We start from the raw sequence: 17,256 nt of genomic DNA, 5'->3' as shown, positions 1-17,256 counted from the left end.
TTAACGTTGTCCATGGCAGCTGTAGGTCGCCCAGGGGCCACTGCCTCACCATCGGCCCTAGTCCACAGGAGGGGCGGGGCCAGGTCTCAGTCACTGTAGGACAATCTTACAGAGAGGCAAAAGTTGACCTCATTGGGAAAGAAACACATAACTAGACACGATTAACATCAAACCCAAGGACACTTGTACCGATGTCCTTGACAGGGGCGAAGGAGATCACACCTTTGTTGCAAAAGAAGACATTATTAACTCACGGCTTAAGTCAAGGCAAGACTACCTTGTTTCTCTTATCAACTTGCATTGATTTCTCTGTACAAAATTACATGTAGGGAAACTATATAAGTCTTATAATTATAACATCTTTCTTACACAAAAGTAAAATTTAATAGTCAAAATGCCAAACAATTAGAATTATTTCATCAAACCTGCCAATACAATGATTTTTTTTCTGACCAATTTTTTCTTTGTTATGCACTTTATAAGCGTACTGAGCGTTTTTGGTATTTTTTTGTATTTTTTTGTACTTTTGATGTCCAACTCGTAAATATTTTTCCCAGGGTTATCATTTATAATTAGAGACAATAAAAATATTTCCAAGTTTTGAAAATTAAAAGCCATTCATAATTTCTGAATACACAAAAAATACATCTTCTGCCAGCCCGTTTCAAATCATGGACACAATTTATAACAATAGCTGACATTAATGCATTTACATCAGTACACTTCCAAACTGGGCTTAAGGCCCGTCTTATTCCAATAACTTTCATCATTGAAAACTCAAAAATGCTTCATTCAGCTTTTAAAAATTTGTTTCTTTTCCACTGCAAAAGTGCAATAAAAACAATATTTCCCATTACTGTATAGACTTTTTACAGCTTTTGACTGTTGGAGATAAATGACTTTGTACTCAAAAACACTATCAAAAGCCTGAAGGGATGCAATTTCTTGAAAAAGTAAACAATAATGAAAAATCTAGCAAAAGTACATAAAACCAATCGACTTTTAATGGTAATATTTTGTAAAGAGATTTATTTTGTGTCTTATCAGCAAATAGAGACACTAGACAGTGATAAAATTGTCAATGATGATTTTCCAAATCAATGAAAATGCAAACCTATAGCTAATTTTTTCAGTTCCGTGGGTTCCTTTTATATAAATGTGTTACCTTCACATTTAATGAGGAGTAATAACTTCCTCCTAAGTACATTTTATGCCTAACACCTGGTATATATAAATTTTTTTTATATACTGTTTAAATCAACAAGATATTCTATACAAGTAGGTCAGTGACCGCCGTCGGTGGTTCCCGGTCTCCGTTCCTGGTCCACCACTTCCTCGTCTTGACGAACTGCAGGTTGTACAACTCAGAGGAATAATAGTTACAGAAACCTTTATCAATAGTTGTCAACCTTACTGAAATAACAGTAATTACAGTATTCAAATTACCGATATGGTTCAGAGATGGAAAGAAGACCCGGCAAACTGTTGTCAGAGGCCGTAGGCCGAGTACAACAGTTTATCTGGGCTTCTTCAATACTGAGGGAAAATAGTTTCACTGGAAGGCATGAAACAATAGTTTTATCATCTGATGATACTTTATGTACTACACATTTACCTGGATAAGTTTGTTGAATGAAGATGAAATAACAGTTCATCATGTGATTGGGTTACAGTTCATCATGTGACAGGGTAACTTTTCATCATGTGATTGGGTTACAATTCATCACATGATGAACTGTTTCATTCCTGCTCAAGTATTGTATAATTCTCTAATGATCAAAGAAAGAAAACTGTTTAAAATATATAATATCAAATATATATATAAAGGTGATTCAGTAATGAAAAGTTTTGTCTCCTGCTGTACAACTTAGAGGAATAACAGTTACAAAAAGTGACATCTGAATATCAGTCTGACAACCCTGAGTCATTGCTCATCCCCAAAACAAATCAATCTCACATACCCTGCCTACTTAAACCAACACACAGCACTTAGAGCACAATTGTTTTCTAATCCATGTTAAAACATGCGTACTGCCAATAGCATCTGATGTGGTATCTGCACAATTTTCAAAGCATGGAAAAACCAGATGCTTTATAACACACCCCTTTCTTCAGGCAGAAAAAAAGAAAAAAAATCTTCACTAATTTGGATTGTGTTCAATGTGAAAAAATAGACATCAAAGTATGTAACACTTTCAAAAATCAACAAAACCACTAGTTGCCAAGGTCATATTGAATATAATACAAGTGTTATCATATGTACGGCAAAAAAAAAAAATCATAAGAGGACTGAGGTGAATGAAATTGAAAAGAAGAAGTTTTGGATCAAATTCAGTATGATTTATCTCAATATCCCGAACCTACTAATGGGACAGCAATAATGAACATAAACTATATATAGTTTTACAATAGCTGTCCTAAATGAACAATATTGAACAAGTTTTAGCACAAAGGGATGCAGTGTACCTCACAGGAAAGTCTCCAAAGTACCTGATAGAATAAGTTTCCAAAATTTTGAGGTTTACTCATAAAAAATATTTTTTTTTGAAAATATCTGACAGCTAAAATAATTTTCAACATTTATTTTCAACAAAGTTCAAGGAGTTTTATTTGCAAAATTCAGATAGAAAATCCTCAATTGATTAATAGATATATGAACCACATTTAAATAATGTTCTCTGCGTTCACTTTCACTATCAACAATCCAACACTGTACACAGTTAACACGATATCTGTCAGAAAGCACACTGTGTTGTAATCTTACAGAGATTTCATACTATGCTAATTTAATCCGACATATTATTTTGCTCTTCAAATAGCCTTGAAGCCAGACAGCATGGACATTTTTTTTACAATTGTATCTCTTCTGGACACAGAAGGCTTTGCAGGGTGATTTTTACACCTAAAATACTTCCTTTATTTGTATAAGCCCAGCAGCAAGTATCAAAATGCAGGCCAGATATCTTCATATGTCAATGTAATTCTTACAGACAAAAACATTTTAAACATGGAAAAATCTCTGCCAAAAAATCATAGGTTAATATGTTCATTTTGCAAGTAAATCTCTGTGCCCTTGTTTTATGCTAAGGTCATGTTAAAGTACAAACAAACATCATTCAACAGAATGGCTTGTATTAACAGCCTTATGAATTTCATCCAGTGCACTTTATGATGGAATTTATATCAACTGTAATGATCTAATGTTTTAAAGGGATTTCCCCATAAATAAAATTTCTGGTATAAACAAATTATTCTTGAATGTTCATAAATTCATGAACCAATTATATTCAGAGAACATTTACACAAAATAAAAAAAATCCAACAAGATGGATTTTTAAGGCAGATTACTGCTATAGATTTGGGTACTCACTTTATAATGTTTTTGAAATACAATTTTAATTACAATACGGATTTCTCTCTCTAGAATAGAGACTGTTTGTAAATCATCTAAAATGCAGGGCTGCAACGGAAAATCTGATGGGTGATCTAACTCAACACATGGATATATTACTTGAAGGATGCGTACAATTTGTCACTGACCCAGGATTGTCACAACACCTTCTGTGGCTAAGGTCAAGGCCATCTACCGATAAATGGGGGAAAATTGGCTAAATTTTGGGGGAAATTGGGAAAATTAACTGCTTTCATAAAAATGCTTTTTAAATGAGCAATGAGCAAAACACTAAAAAAAAACGGTTTTAATGTCTTTCGGTTAATGACAATTGAAAAAAACAGCCATCAGCAGCTTCAATATTTTGCTGGTCATTTTGCTCATAAGAACTCATTTGAATTCAGTTCCTGAACATGTATTTAGTTCATCTGAAAGTGAAAAATTCCAAATGAAATGTAGTTTTCCAATAGTTTATAAATTTTGATGGGTGAAACTTTGGTTTGAAACAAGACTTTGTCGAATGAATATTTACTGGGTATATACAAAGTAATGAAAAAATCTCTCAATAAAAAACAATAATTCAAGGTCTTATCTACACCTTCCTTTATTATTATACTAACCTGTATACCAGTAATTATATTTTAGGCAAACATGTATTAATATTATAATAGAAAAAGTTTATTTACTTTTTATAAAAGCTGAAATCAAAAATATTCCTGAGTCTTCTTTTTTATCATAAGGTAAAAATTATGTCATTCATAATGTTATTGTAAATTTCTTGTATTCTATGCTTATGTTTTTGAGTGGGAATTTGTCGTTAACAAGGGGTGAAGATTTAATTTAGAGTATTTTTTCGATGCAGCTATGTAAATGTATGAGAGTTAGCAGTGTATTTGATTTAGAAGAAACTACTTTTTGCCAAAGGTGCTTTATAGAAGACACACATTAACACCAACCTGCATTGTCTTATTTATGTTTGTCATGCTTTCAATGTATATACATCTACTGCACAAAGAATATCATGTATGTATCAAACCTATTAACAACACAATACAACACAATACCTGTGGACTGGTGGACTTGGGCTGGTTCCCTCCCTGCTGGGACTGCTGGCTTCTTTTCGTGACCTTGAAGCAGCTGTACTTTTCCGATAACTAGGAATTCTAGATCTTCTCTGTTTGCGATTTCCTGGGGATTTACTTCTTCGGCGCAAAGAACTGCAATCACTTTCATCGGTAGAATCTACATCTATAAAAAAACATATACACTGTATTCATAAAAATTAAAAATTTTAAATTAATGTGATTAGATCACTACCATGAAAAATAACCTTTTACCCTCCAAAATATCTACAAAATTAAATTCATCATCTTTTTACTCTGTATATGACAGATCTGTATGACTGTGATTATATTAAGTAGTTATGGGCAGACATAGGCTTCACTGAATAATATATGATCTTATAGTTTATATAAGAGACATAATATCAAGCTAACTTGATGCCAGTGATTGCAAGAAACAAGCTCAGTTGTTTGATATCTGAGACATAAGTAATGACCTAAACATGATACAAAACTCAAGGTTAGAGACTGGAATAAGACAATGCTGTGGTCACTTCTCTCATGATAGAGAGATAAGAGAGACAACTCTTCTGAACTTCTTCTGATGAGGTAGGAAGCCTAAGTATGATATGAGTTAAAACAAAAACAGCTACAAAATCGCAAAATTAAAATATTACTCCAACATGGAATAAATCAGCTTTATAGATCTAACATATCTTCAGACAATACACAGTAATGTGACATCTAGTATAGCTGGGCTGGCATTGGATTACTGTATAACTCTGACACCAACCTCTCTTTGCCACATGCTTCTTTTCTGATGCTTTTCTTTCTTCTAATGAGCTCTTCTGAAAAGAGACACTTCGATTACCTTTCATGCCAAAAAATTTTAAAAATGAAGATTGATTTCTTTTATTATCAGTGAACATAGAGGGGGTAGATAGAGCATGTATCAACTTTCCTCTCTTATACAGCAAATGTGATCAGCAAAAATCTAGAACCCACTGACCTTGGAGCCTTGGATCAGCTGGGCCAGCTGTAACTCCAGGAACTCCAGCCTGGCCTCTTGATCCGCTACAGACTGCTTACTCCCAACCTGTCACAAAGAGGTCACATAGAGGTCATACAGCGGCTTATCCATAAGGGGATTGAGATGCATGATAATTATTGTACATACCATTGTACCATTATAAGGTTATGCAACCCCTAAATTTGTATCAAATTTTTCTCTCAGAAAAAATATATTAAGAAAATTTTCACAATTCATGTCATACATGTATAACTAAAAACAGAAATGTGAAAAAATAAAGTAAGCCATTTTATTTATATTTTGAAAAATAAATCTTATGTTGAATTCAGATCGACCCTTCTTCACATTTCACAAAATCACATACTTATGGATTAGTGTTCATTTTCAAAACATCAAAGGAGGATTTCATATTTACTTTATTTCCATCTGACTCAGTTCACCGATTCAGTAATCACAGCATAACCAAAACTTCTTTCAATAATTTGCATCTTTTTGATCACCTTTTATTTACAGTGTGTTATAGTTACCCCCTGCAGTGGCCTCATACTTACAGAGATCCCAGCACTAGTGTCTGCATCAGAGGCTGTAGCACTCATTTCTGAGGCGAAGGTGGGGGACTTTCTCTGACGAAATTTTTCTAAGGCCTGATCAATTTTTGGAGTGACAACATCCACTGACTTGCTATCCTGTCAAACAGATATACTCAAAATATGTATACATTATACAACATAAAACTATTATAACAGATGAACCACATGGTTAAAAAAAAATATCTTTATGGGAAAATCCTCTTCTCTGACAACAGTATATTATGGGGTAGTTGATAGATAACAATGATGATACTTACAGATACTGATGATGACTGAGAAACAAGAAAATCCATGTAATTCTCCAGACCTGGTAAAAATATGAAATTAACATATCAACTATTTTAGTGAAATGTTTCCTACTGAAAGTATGACAAGGCTAACAAATATCATTGCTAATATTCAATTCCTACACTGTTTGAAGCTGCTATTCCATAGATTGGAATATTCAAAACAACCTTTCTCAATACACATCGGTTTATTCAAAAGAATAGAATTGTTACTAAATATGATGGCCAAGGCTGAAATACATGTACAGTCAAAACTTGTTATATCCAACTCAAAGGGACCAATAGATGTCTAGATACTTTGCATAGCCAAGGATTCAACATAAATGGGTTTAAATTGGATAAAGAAATAAGGTAGGGACTCAAAAGTCTTTAACATATCTATGTTGTTATAGATATCTCATTCTGATGTTTGGGATTTCTAAGTTAACTGTTCCTGAAAGGCTACATTACCTGGAATATCAGCCAATACGTCAAAACTGCTCACTGACTCTCCGAGACGATTCACTCCATCCAGCACCTCCAACTGGGTCAGAGCAGACAGCAGTCGAGATCTGTACCGGTCTGAAAGCCATAAAAGACAAACATCATACCGCCAGAACTATAGTGAAATCTGGTCATTTTATGGTATAATCGGAAATAATTTTTTTTTGCCTAAATTGCTTTTAAAAATTCTGGATGAATGTGTCAGTATTTAACAATAGACAACTAATATAAAATTACAAATGATTTACAAAACAAACACTGGATTGACCTAAATCAGAGCATAGAGGGTTAGAAGAGCCATCCAAACAGAGTGTTAACTGTCGGAGGTTTGAACATCCAATCAGAGCCTTGATGACATGCTGAGGAGAGGACAACTGGTTTCCGTGTAGTTCGACGTGTGATAATTTGTACTCCGAACCATGTAAAGATTTAAAGCCAGAAATGTCACTGATGTGATTGTAGCTCAGATTTATCTTCACAAGGGACCTTAAAAAATGAAAAATAATCATTTTTTTAAAATTAACCAATTATTCATTATTATATGCATACATGTATATGTATTACAGCTATATCACATGCATTACAAAACACTGTGAGCACTCTCTCACCAATAATAAATCAAATGCATTATGTCTCATAAAACAGTTTTACTTCATACCTTAGTCCATTCAGACCTCTGACATCACTCAGATGATTACAGGATAAATTGATGGTCCTCAAATTAGTCAAGTTTTCAAAGCCCTCAATTTTACTGATCTGATTTGCAGACAAATCCAAATGCTTCAGATTCCTTAAATGAAATAGGTTTTCAATTCTGTGGATGAAATTACTGTGTAGATTCAGAACCTGGATCTGGGGCCTCAGGGGGATTTTTTGGAGAGACTTGATGCCTGAATCTATCAGACATAGTTCTGTGCTGTCAAAGTCTATATTATTCATAGCTGTAATCCACTGTTATCCTCTAATGATTTCATCGGACTTTGTTTGCAAGATTTTTTTGTTTCTTTCTGTAAAAAATATATACATAAAAAATTAATAAAGATAAAGTAATGTATCACATATTAAGGACAGATGCTATTTATCGATATGATATATATGGATGAATGGGAACTGCTGTGCTATTTTGAAATCATCAACTTGTTGGTAGCATGTTCAAATAAGGCCTAAAAAAAAAGTTGTGTGTTTCGGATAACCAGACCTAACCTACAAAAAATGGGTACGGGATGTTTTGCACCTAAACATGTTTCGCGCTGAGATGGTTCGCACCTATTCTGTTTCGCGCTGAGATGGTTCGCACCGCGATGTTTCGCATCGAATACATTCTTAACAATAAATGAAAAATATGAAACATGTAAATGTTAAGTTTATGTAGCCGGTGTCGGTAGAATAAACATTGACATATTATGTAAACATGTATAGTAAACACATAGTTTTTGGGAGTTGATTTTAATCAACTCCCCTATGCACTTACACGGGCAAAGCGAAAGTGAAACAGTGAAGCACAAATCAATACCGCTGACAACGCTAAGTTCTTGAAAATAATCGATACATTCGATGCTATGTATTCTGAAGCATTGTTTTTCAAGAAAACTTATTTATTAATACCATGAAAATAATAAGTTTTTAAATTGTACAAACAATTTAGATATTTTTTAAAGTCGTATGTATTCCTATCCTAGAGTTCAATGTAGTCTCGATCGTTCAACCAGACGCTTGGCTGTCTCCATTAATATCCTACAAAACAGAGCCTACCTTGATTGTCGGAGATAAACGGAGACAGCCGAGCGTTTGGTTGAACAAGACAAGAGTTATATCTTGCCTGGATCCATACAAATTCTAGGAAATATTTCGATTACTGATACTACTTGCCATGCAAAATCACATATCGTTGATTTTGAATAAATGATAATCGATAAAATCAACTTCCGTCAGTACTTCAGTACTTTGATTTATTACAAGAATGTATCGAAGTAAATAAGAAAATAAATTTTAAAAAGTCACTGCAGTAGGGCTATATCTTAACTACATGTATTTAGTTGTATTTGCTGCTAAAAATAATATAAAAATGAATCTGACAATAAATATGTGGGCTATAAAAAATTAATATTATTTGCTGACAGACTATTTGCATATATACATGTACGTAATTATGCAAACAATCGTTTGCAAGTTGCCTTAAAAGATAATTTATGAATTTCTTCTAAACTTACCATTATGTACAAGATCCTCTGTAAGTGTGCCCTGAATATTTATTACCTCAGATTATTCCATATACTAGGAGTAATGATTCTGCATATAGAACTACATATGTGTTATTTTTGTGTGTATTTTTCAGTAATGTGTATGTCACTCTCCAATGACATAATTATTAATTCATAAATATATGGGAACGAAAATTATCAAACCATATCACACATACAAACATAGGTAATCACAGATTACAAAGCTCACTGAGACGAGGCATCACCCCTATGAGACCACCTTTATCATATTATATGAAAATCATACGATTTTGGATATTCATGGATTCTGTTTTGACACAAAATCATATATCATCTGTTAAAAAATTGTATGATAATCATATGTTCATATATTAATCAATATAATAATATAAAATTAAATATTGCATCCTATCATACTTACAATATATATCATATAATACAATAAAATACTGTAATAAACAAAGATGATATTGTAAATATGAAATGACATTGTATTGTGTTAAACCTTATTGTATTTGATCACATAATACAATATTATTATATATAATACAATATTGTATTATATGATACAATATCATATTACATAATACATCATAACATTGAAACATATGATATTATATTGTATAATACAGTATGATATATTGTATTGTATGATATTGTATAATATTTGATACATAATATGATATTGTATCATATGATATTGTATAATTTGATATTACATTGTATCATACCAAATGATACAATATAAGGTGATAAAATAAAATATTATATAATACAATATTATACATACATATTGTATCATATGATACAATAATATATCATATAAACCAATATCATATTATACAATATCGTATGATACGATAATATATAATATTACAATATCATAAATTACAGTTTTGCGTGATATAATTGTAAATTACAGAAACCAATATCATATTATACAATATCGTATGATACAATATAATATTGTATCATAATATACAATACTATACAAAACAATATCATGATACAATATCATATCATAAAATATCAAAAAAATTGATACAATATCATATCGTATCATATAACTTTTTACAATATAACATATGATATTATATTGTATCATATTAAACAAAAGTGTTTCACATCATACAATACTTTATCATAGGAATCATGTTATATCATTTAACAACAACCTCATCTTTCTATCAAGCAGGTTTAAGTGAGGTAGGAGATTTCTTTAGCATCCTTGATAATGGAGATCAGGCTCTGCATCTGAAGAAACCTCTGCGTTTCATTTATAATATAGTTAAATCAACTATGCAAGCTATCATCTATAAAACATGTGACCTGTTCCAAAAAAACTAAACCTCATCCAGCATCCGAAACCTATGGCTCAGATTCAGCATTCAAGCCTGTCAGGTGCATCAGTATACATAAGACACATCTCCATGCAAGTTTGGTGAAGTTCAGACCAGTAATAACTAAGATATCATCATCAGAGGGCACTAGCAATTAAAACTTAACCTGCTCCAGCATCCGCAACCTATGGCTCAGATTCAACATCCATGCCTGTCAGGTGCATCTGTATCATAAGACACACCATCCATTCAAGTTTGGTGAAGTTAGGACCTGTAATAACTAAGATATATTTTTAGCATCCTTGATAATGGAGATCAAGCTCTGCATCTGAAGCTTCCTCTGTGATTCATTCATATTGCAGTTTAGTCAACATGCAAGTTTGAAATAGTACTATCATCTATTATACATGTGATCTGTTCCAAAAAACTTAACCATATCCAGCATCTGAAACCTATGGTTCAGACTCAGCATTCAGGCCTGTCAGGTGCATCAGTATCATAAGACGCACCATCCATGGAAGTCTGGTGAAGTTAGGACAAGCAATAACTAATATATAATCATCAGAGGGCACCTGTTTCAAAAACTTTAACCAGCTCTAAAAACCTTAACCTCCTCCAGCATCCGAAACCTATGGCTCAGATTCAGCATTCAAGCCTGTCTGGTGCATCAGTATCATAAGACACACCATCCATAGAAGTCTGGTGAAGTTAGGACCAGTAGTAACCAAGATATCATCATCAGAGGGCACCTGCAACAAAAACTTTAACCAGCTCTAAAAACCTTAACCTCCTTCAGCATCTGTAACCTATAGCTCAGATTCAGCACCAAAGCCTGCCTGGTGCATCAGTATCATAAGACACACCATCCATGCAAGTTTGGTGAAGTACGGACCAGCAGTAACTTAGATATTGCTATCAAAGGGCACCTGCAACAAAAACCTTAACCTGCTCCAAAAACCTTAACCCCCTCCAGCATCTGAAACTTATAGCTCAGATTCAGCACTCAAGCCTGTCTGGTGCATCAGTATCATAAGACACACCATCCATGCAAGTTTGGTGAAGTACGGACCTGCAGTAACTTAGATATTGCTATCAAAGGGCACCTGCAACAAAAACTTTAACCTGGTCCAACAACCTTAACCTCCTCCAGCATCTGAAATTTAGGACTCAGATTCAGCATCCTAGTCTTTCAAGTCCATAAGTAGGTCCAGATGCATCATCCATGCAAGTTTGGTGAAGATAGGACAAGTAATAGCTTAGATACAGGACATGCAACAAAAACTTTAACCAGGTCCGGACGCCGACGCCGAGGGTATAGCATAAGCTCCCCCTGACTTCGTCTCGGTGAGCTAAAAATGGTAGTTAAATGGATGCAGAAGCTGTAATGTAAAGTTTAAAGCAGAAAAGTTATGTAATTAAATTATCCCCACCTTTAGATCTGTGGTACTTAATTACCTGCAATGACACCCGTAATTTTTCATAAAAAAATACAGGTAAATCTCAAGTGAAAGACGTGCTATATAATTGTTATTACAACACAATTAATACCTCTTGTTCTGAACCTATACAATAAATTAGGGCCATGGCTTCAAAGGCTTCATAAAAACCAAACGAAAACGAAAAAACGTTATATTAGCGTCGCATTTAAACAGGCAAACACCGTTTCAATGTTTTTTTTATAACTTATTTCAATTCTTATATAGGTTAAAATTAATTTCAGAGCAATAATAACACGAGAAAAATATCTTAATACAGTGAGATGTTTCGCTCCGAGGGAGGTGCGAAACATCGAGGTGCGAATCATCTCAGCGCGAAACAGAATAGGTGCGAACCATTCCGGATTCCAAAAAATGGCCTGATCCTACCATTTTTAGATGTCTGATTTTATCCGATTGTGAATTTTATCTTATTTCCAATAAAAAATACGTTTTTAAATATGAAACAAACAAACAAACATTCTTAGGATTCTTGCAAAAAAAAATATGATAAAATAAAAAAAAAAAACCTACCTACCTAACCTAATTTTTTCATCAGTGTTACCCTAAACACACACTTTTTTTTTTAGGCCTAAGCAAAATTTCTACATCCTGATCTATGTAAATTTCTGGAAATCTGATCTACAGCAAGCCATCTGTTTATATCTCATTTTTCTTTTTGCATACATACAGTTGCTTTTATCATGGCAACAAAATCTTGGCAAATAATGGCAATTTAGATACTCTGTGAAAATATTTCCAGTGACAACAGCAGAGACAAAAATAACAAGTTATTTATGTCTCTGACAACAGAGACGGATAAATGTTTTTCCATTTAACACGGTTCTCCCGCTCCACAACACATGGTCAAATGGCTAGAGAAAAAATGTTGCAAAAGGGTATATATCACAGAAGTTAACTCTTACCAATCAATCAAAATGTGGATAACAACACCAGTGCGATCCTTACATTTCACCAGAGTAAATTCGGGAATACAGCAATTTCCAAACATTGTGCATTGCGTTGATGGGAGGTACTTTTATAATAACTCGACAAATACTGAGGAGGCAAATTCTACATGTGTGGTATTTGGTTAAAGGTATATGGATGTTTCATTTAGAGAATCCCGAATAACGAATACAGGATTTTCGATATTGTTCGTGTTTTTCTGCAAGTTTATACTTGCCGCGTCACTGTCGTTCTAATCATTGTCGGTTTTTGGATGTTGTAAAAGATTACTGGATGGAATAATTTAGGCACCAGCTTGCAATTATCTATCAACTTGTTTATTTTTATCAAGTGATATAGATAAATATACAGATGTACCCACAACAAACGGAAGGAAGATTATTTGTGATACAAACATTTACGACAAACAAAAATGTAATACTTCTCGGAACTTCTCGGGACCAAGGATCTCTCCAGGAAGCAAAATCTCACCACAAACAAACAAATAGAAGTTACAAAGTGGCCTGATGTCATGTAATGAACGGTACAGGTAAGCTGTGAAAGGGTTTAAGTTCGACATTAAACATGCTTGATTACAGCGCAATAAATTTTGAAATTGGTATTTTCACTATTTTGTACTGTAATGACAGCTGGCACTGAGAATGGACCACAGCCCTATCAGAACTTATACGTTTGTTATTTAAGTTCAGTATTCAAATAGTCATAATGATAAATAATGAAATACATCATATTTTTTCAATAATCTTGTTAATTTGTGTCATGTGTTATTATATTTTTGGATGGACTTTAGAAATAGTACATTTGATCAACTATTTACTTTCAGTAATGCTAAAATCATCTGAGGAGGATTATTAAGAAAAAATAAATCAGCAAATCTTCAAAACATGAGGTTTTGGAGAAGATCAAGACGACGTCATAACTCCAGTAATCTGGATAATAACTCCAGTGGAATAGCAGATTATTCACTTCCAGACGGCAACCGTTTTAGATGGAACCCATTATTCAGGGTGAACCATTCAGGCAGGGTTAAGCCTTTCAATTTGTCCATCAATCCATTTCTACACCACACTCAGGAGCTGCGAGGTCATGTGCCAAAATGTCTGGCCCGTGTGTCGCAGTCGGAGATTCTGATGGGACAGCGGGTAGAAAACTTCTCATCAGAGTGCTGGCTTCAAAACCACTTACACCAGTTTGCACACACCTCTGCTAATGACATTCAGAATAGCAACATTGAGACTGCAGAAGCGGCAGAAGAAATGGACGACGTAGAAGATGATAGTCCAGTAGGAAGTGATACAGAGAGACATTCTAACACATCTCTCGATAACTTTGAGTTTGAGTCCAATGATGGAGACATCCCAAGTGAGGGGATGGATAATGAATTACCCCCTGACATTTTTAACTATACCATGGCTGTGGAATTACCACCATATTATGATGAACCACCACCATCTTATGAGGAAGCTCTGGCAGAGGATGAGAGAAGAGAGAGACGGCTCTATTCCTCAACTCGATCCCGTGATGCTTTTCTGTGGTGAAGCTTTGTTGACAGTGCTTCGTATTTGATCAATATCTAGTGGTGCATCTGTTTGTTGAGCCGTTTACTGTATGTATTTGTACTGAGTTTTTGTAAGACATTTAATTTTTGTTTTTTTAGTTTTGCTGTTTTGATGTCACCTTAATCATGTATGTTTCATTGGTCTGATGTGTATTCTATATATACCGGTAACCAGTAAGAAATTAATTACAACCATATAAAACCATATAGAACTCAATTTATATACGTTGTTATCAAGTAAATCCCTTAGAAATGTACTAGAAAGATTATACTCATTACAATGAAATTCTTTAATCAAATACTCTGATCTTGCTAGAGAATGAGCTCTGCATGATACCACAAGTAAAATTTGGAATTGTTGTCCATTATAAACAAAAGCATTGAACCGGTTATCTACCCGTGTTGTGATCATTATATGAACGCAGTGCCTTGTAATGAGTTACTTGTGATACTGTGGAACTTGTAACTAAGGGCATTAGTCATGAGTTGTGGCTTCTTGTCCACCATGTCTTGATTTAATTAATAATACTGCTGTTTTCTTCATGTTGTGTCATTTCATATGCAATTTTTATTGTCCCAGTTAATACATGTCTTACCGCGATGTTTGTCATAATTGTCACTACATTTACAAATGTTCAACACTATCTGTATTAGGATAACTCATAGTACTATTATCTAATAAGAATTTTTCAAACTTCAAAGTAATTTGCTCTATATTTTAATTTTAGTTAAAATTATCCTGTCTTTTGCATGCGGAGATTTTTGTCTATGCAGAATTTTTCGTGATTTTGTTAGAAATTTTTTTATCAAATTTAAATTTCGAAATGAGAAATAATAAAGAATAATTTTCAGATTTTAATTAATAGTATTTTAGTATGTAAATATACATTATTTTGTATCTTTGATATATATATTGTTATCTACACACGAAGCATACATAAAATTAAAAAATGATTCATTTGTCTCCCCTGTACAGTTGTCCCTTGTTGTACGGTTGGATTGTTTTGTTCGGTATACTGACTGTTGTTAGTTGTTTTATCTGGGACTGTCACAGTCTTCTGTTTGTCACATTGACAATTGATTTTTATCAATAGGTATATGACTTATTTGTTATATTTGTTATTCAATATACACACAGTGGTTGTTACACAATTGTTTGATTAGGTAATCAATTAGGAATGATTACAGTGTTGTACAATATCTATAGGTACAAGCTCTGACATCTGACATGTTATTGAATTGTTAAGTTGTGCTGGAATGTAAACTATGCTAGACTCCTGTTTAGGAAAGTGCTTCACTATTTTAGAAACTCATGGTCTTTCTCACATATACATATACTTATTCATTAAGAGCGGCCGTTGCTTTTCATTAAGGAATTTAATAAAAATTGATTCAAGTTTGATTTGTACAATGTCAAATATAGGTAAATGTAATTTTGCGTATATAAATGTATGTACACATTATCAATTTATACACTGTATTTTCTGTTCAGATTTTTGTTTTATTTGGTTTTTATATACTTTTTAATATTACAAATCTTTGACCTATGTTAATTATATATGTATATATAAATATATACGTGTACAATAGAACTTATAAGCCGTCTACTAGATGTCATGGTAAAGTTGTTTTACAATAAAATGTTAAAGTGATGTCAGAGTTTCTGAAAATATTGGTAGAAATTAAAATCTGAAACTAGAGCAGAGCTCGTGGCAAAGCCACGAGTAGGTCTTCCGTTGTTGCTGCGAGTTGAAAATGTATGTGATATGGTTTCAATAATTCATAATGACTAAACTTTCAGTTCTGCTTTTGTTATAAAAATGTGTTGTGATTGAAAGCCTGTATATAAAACGTGTTTTGAAAAAGAAAGAAAGAAAATGTTTTAGGAAAACTATCCGTCGAACACAGTTTATGTAATCGTTTCAAACATTCTTTAAAAAATGAGATGTTTAATGGCGAGTTAAATTTTCAGAGGGTAGCAAGCATTGTTACATGTACTCATGATTCATGTGAGGAATTGTGTTTTTTGGGAGTTGATTTTAATCAACTCTCCTATGCAGTTACTCTAGCATACCGAAACTGAAACTGTGTTTGCACCTAAGCACAAATCATCGCCGCTGACAAAACTTTTTTATAAATACCTTGGAAATAGTCAGATTTTAAATGGTACGAACAGTTTGAAGTTTTTTTAGTCGTGTGTATTCCTACGCCAGAATTCAATATATAGTCTCGTTCAACCATCGGCTGTCTTCTTACATCTCCTGCAAGTAGAGAGTCAGTCTATATTTAGAGGTCGCATCATCAAGCTATCACGTGACCTGGTATCTCTTACTTGTCGGAGATTAACGGAGACAGCCAAGCATCTGGTTGAACGAGACTAGAGTTCATTATTGGTTGGATCCATACAATTTTTGAAATATTTGGAATACCAAAACATAGTTTGATGAAATCAATTCTATTTTAAAATATTACACAACATGATTCATTAGAGGTTTTATAAAAATGTGCATAATTCAAATGCAGATTATAAACTACTTGCTAAGCAAACTAGCATATCGTTGATTTTAAAATAAATAATATTCGATAAAATCAACTCTCGTCAGTACATCAGTACTTTGATTTAAAAACCGAACCCGCCTACAAAACACGTAACCTTTTCTCTAAGATAACTTCTTTATTTAAAAATATTTCTAAATTTTTAAAAACTATGTGCAAGTTTAGAATTGTTGCGTGATGACAAAATTTACAGACCCTGCAACGTACTACTACACCAAAAAACGTGCGACCTAAGTGCGAGAAACGTTTCGTGTAAACTGTTTAGCGTTTCGTGTGATTGTGAATCGTTTCGTG

The 17,256-nt window shown here is 33.3% G+C and overlaps 2 protein-coding genes across 3 annotated transcripts in view; one reads left to right on the top strand and one right to left on the bottom strand.

Annotated features, from left to right (window-relative positions):
- LOC105326087 (leucine-rich repeat and coiled-coil domain-containing protein 1) overlaps nucleotides 1-13,087 on the bottom strand; it is a 70,529-nt gene extending 57,442 nt beyond the window's left edge. Inside the window, exons 1-10 of one of the 2 annotated variants that reach the window (XM_066080499.1) lie at nucleotides 12,882-13,087; nucleotides 12,806-12,848; nucleotides 7,501-7,849; nucleotides 7,111-7,328; nucleotides 6,810-6,920; nucleotides 6,330-6,379; nucleotides 6,034-6,168; nucleotides 5,462-5,548; nucleotides 5,246-5,300; nucleotides 4,456-4,639 (exon numbers count right to left, since the gene is read on the bottom strand). In XM_066080499.1, the coding sequence (XP_065936571.1) occupies nucleotides 4,456-4,639; nucleotides 5,246-5,300; nucleotides 5,462-5,548; nucleotides 6,034-6,168; nucleotides 6,330-6,379; nucleotides 6,810-6,920; nucleotides 7,111-7,328; nucleotides 7,501-7,781 (1,121 nt within the window). In that variant the 5' untranslated portion in view covers nucleotides 7,782-7,849; nucleotides 12,806-12,848; nucleotides 12,882-13,087. Of the gene's footprint in view, nucleotides 1-4,455; nucleotides 4,640-5,245; nucleotides 5,301-5,461; nucleotides 5,549-6,033; nucleotides 6,169-6,329; nucleotides 6,380-6,809; nucleotides 6,921-7,110; nucleotides 7,329-7,500; nucleotides 7,850-12,805 lie in introns of both variants that reach the window. The other variant, XM_034482357.2, reaches the window with a different exon arrangement.
- A 142-nt stretch (nucleotides 13,088-13,229) lies between these two features.
- On the top strand, nucleotides 13,230-16,059 carry LOC105326097 (hypothetical protein). The gene is made up of 2 exons (XM_011425961.4): nucleotides 13,230-13,377; nucleotides 13,672-16,059. Exon 2 carries the CDS (start codon nucleotides 13,733-13,735, stop codon nucleotides 14,384-14,386), a length of 654 nt encoding a protein of 217 aa, XP_011424263.3. The 5' UTR covers nucleotides 13,230-13,377; nucleotides 13,672-13,732; the 3' UTR covers nucleotides 14,387-16,059.
- Nucleotides 16,060-17,256: the final 1,197 nt, after the last annotated feature.

The sequence above is a fragment of the Magallana gigas genome, chromosome 3, assembly GCF_963853765.1.
Source record: "Magallana gigas chromosome 3, xbMagGiga1.1, whole genome shotgun sequence".
In the NCBI taxonomy this organism is placed as follows: domain Eukaryota; kingdom Metazoa; phylum Mollusca; class Bivalvia; order Ostreida; family Ostreidae; genus Magallana; species Magallana gigas.
The sequence above is the reverse complement of the archived record's forward strand: the minus strand, read 5'-3'. Positions and strand labels throughout refer to the sequence as shown.

What these genes read in the sequence shown, in the direction of transcription:
- LOC105326097 (XM_011425961.4), top strand. Translation starts at nt 13,733, where the DNA reads ATGAGGTTTTGGAGAAGATCAAGACGACGTCATAACTCCAGTAATCTG.